Here is a 2,101-nt window from a genome sequence, read left to right on the forward strand (position 1 = left end):
TATTAAGAAGTTTATCGTTGAAAGTCATATACAGCATTGCTTTGGAAATTTTGAATAAACGGGTGGATGAACAGCCGATTCGAACTGCGAAGCGTTTGGTTAAGTGTCTAACCCAACAGCTTAATGTGATAATATCCTTTGGCGTGCGGACGAGCACAGCTGTTGACTTTGTAGCTGCTTGCTCTGCAGTGACCGAGGCACAATCCGGCAGCATGGTCTGCCATGATAAGATTTTTACGGAACTCAACAAGAAATTCGGGTGGTACCGTACTAACTCCTTCTGGACGACAGACAAAGTTTGGTTGCCAGCGTCTGCCATCATCTAGGATTGAGTGCAAATAACTCGAAGAAGGTGTGTAGCCGTCTTAGATATTCAACAAACCTATTGCATCTTCCAATCTGCATCCAACTGATGCCTAACATTCCAAAAGGAGAGTAACCCTGTTGTGTTTCTTTCGGAATCACTGTTAATATTGTTAATGAGGAAGAACCCGAAAAAAGTGGCCGTGGGCTAATTTTGCCTTTCAGAGACTTCAAAATATTCCCACTACTAATGAAGTGGAAGTAACAAGATTAAGGGGAAGATCATTCAGCCAGTTCAAATGGTCTTTTTGGACCGTCGTATAATAAATAAATAAAAAATAAAATAAATCTGATCTGCTGAGGGACATGCAGCGCCGAATCGTCTGACTGTAAATGAAGCACACTAGTGAGAGTTACCTAGGCTGTTACCTGACATGGTTGAATCGTTATTAAGTGATTCATGTTAGGACATGCTTAATCGATGATTTGTGCTGCACGATTGGACCATGGAGTAGCTGACAAAATGGTACTCATCTCAAGCATCTCACCTCTTGTCATCACCATATTTAGTAGCGGAATATATGTTCGCAGGCAACTTTGACTACATTACAGATTAAACTAGAATCGCCAGATATGCGCCACGAAATCGATCATATCAAAGTAATGACACATCGGGCATTGAACAACCCATCAGCGTCTTCAATAAAAGCACGAAACATGAGGTGGCCTTTGTGCAGCACACTTAGTTGAAGAACTTCATAAACGAGAGATTCAGTTGAGTGCCCCATGAAGACCAAATTGATTTGCAAATGAGTGAGCGTATTTGTCAAAAAGCACTATATGGTCGGAAGAAAGAAACTTCTCACTAAGTCCTCCTCAGAGCAGCGGCAAGTGTTTTCGCATTATGGGCGTAATTTAACTACACAGCTGAATGGACACCTGTACCCGAGGGAGAGATTTTTCATGCTATTCATATCCACACGGGGATTCATGGGACATTATCCACAGATAGCTCCCCCTAAAGACCAAGTGTGTCTTGCTCCAGCGGAAGATATACAAACACATATTATCATTTATTATTTTATTTTTGAAGAGCATGGTCACAAACATAAAAAGTGAACGCAAGCGATGAATGCGAAAGAGTAACAGGAGAATATGGGAGAAAAGAGAGAAACGTCTCATTCGAAATCATGCCAAGGATAGTGCCAGTCTGATGAGGTGAATCCCAAAGTATGTAAAGATTTTGGTATGGGAACACGCGTCTAAAGACCAACAACCAAAGAACGGACAAACAATGGTGAATGCTCTTCAAGGCGCAGTGTGCGCTAGCACAGTAAAGACTCGCACATCAGGCAACAAAGTGTCCGTCATACTGGGTCTCGTGTGAGATTAAATGGCAAAAACGTACCTTCACCGCCATGTGCCAAGCATAAAAGTGTCATAAGTACGCAGGGAGCCCACAATCGCAAGCAAACACAAGTCACTGACTGCGACCTTAGGAAGTCCCAGTCCAATAACAGCCTTAGCGGATTGAGGAAAGCAGATCCCTCGATAAGAGATAATCATTGGTTGGTGAACCAAAAAGTCGATATCACAACCGATGGCATGTAGGGCTGAGAATATGGCGAGGGAATGTTCATCAGCACCATACTTCTGCTTCTTCTCATTCCACACTGTCACTGCACGCACATCCGAGACTATGCTGACGACGATTACAGTTGCACGGCGATCTCGAACAGCGATTAGGTCAGGTTTGATGAACGACGTAGAAGTAGGGGCTCTCAACTCCTCGAAGACG

The 2,101-nt window shown here is 43.3% G+C and overlaps 1 protein-coding gene across 1 annotated transcript in view; it reads left to right on the forward strand.

The window, feature by feature from the left end:
* Positions 1-1,924: 1,924 nt before the first annotated feature.
* Positions 1,925-2,101, forward strand: part of T265_08603 (hypothetical protein) — a gene marked incomplete at both ends in the record, with an annotated part of 2,677 nt that continues 2,500 nt past the window's right edge. The window contains one exon of the mRNA XM_009174458.1: positions 1,925-2,074. Coding sequence (XP_009172722.1) covers positions 1,925-2,074 — 150 coding nt within the window. The remainder of the gene's footprint in view (positions 2,075-2,101) is intronic.

Source organism: Opisthorchis viverrini, assembly GCF_000715545.1.
Source record: "Opisthorchis viverrini unplaced genomic scaffold opera_v5_227, whole genome shotgun sequence".
NCBI classification, from domain to species: Eukaryota; Metazoa; Platyhelminthes; class Trematoda; order Opisthorchiida; family Opisthorchiidae; genus Opisthorchis; species Opisthorchis viverrini.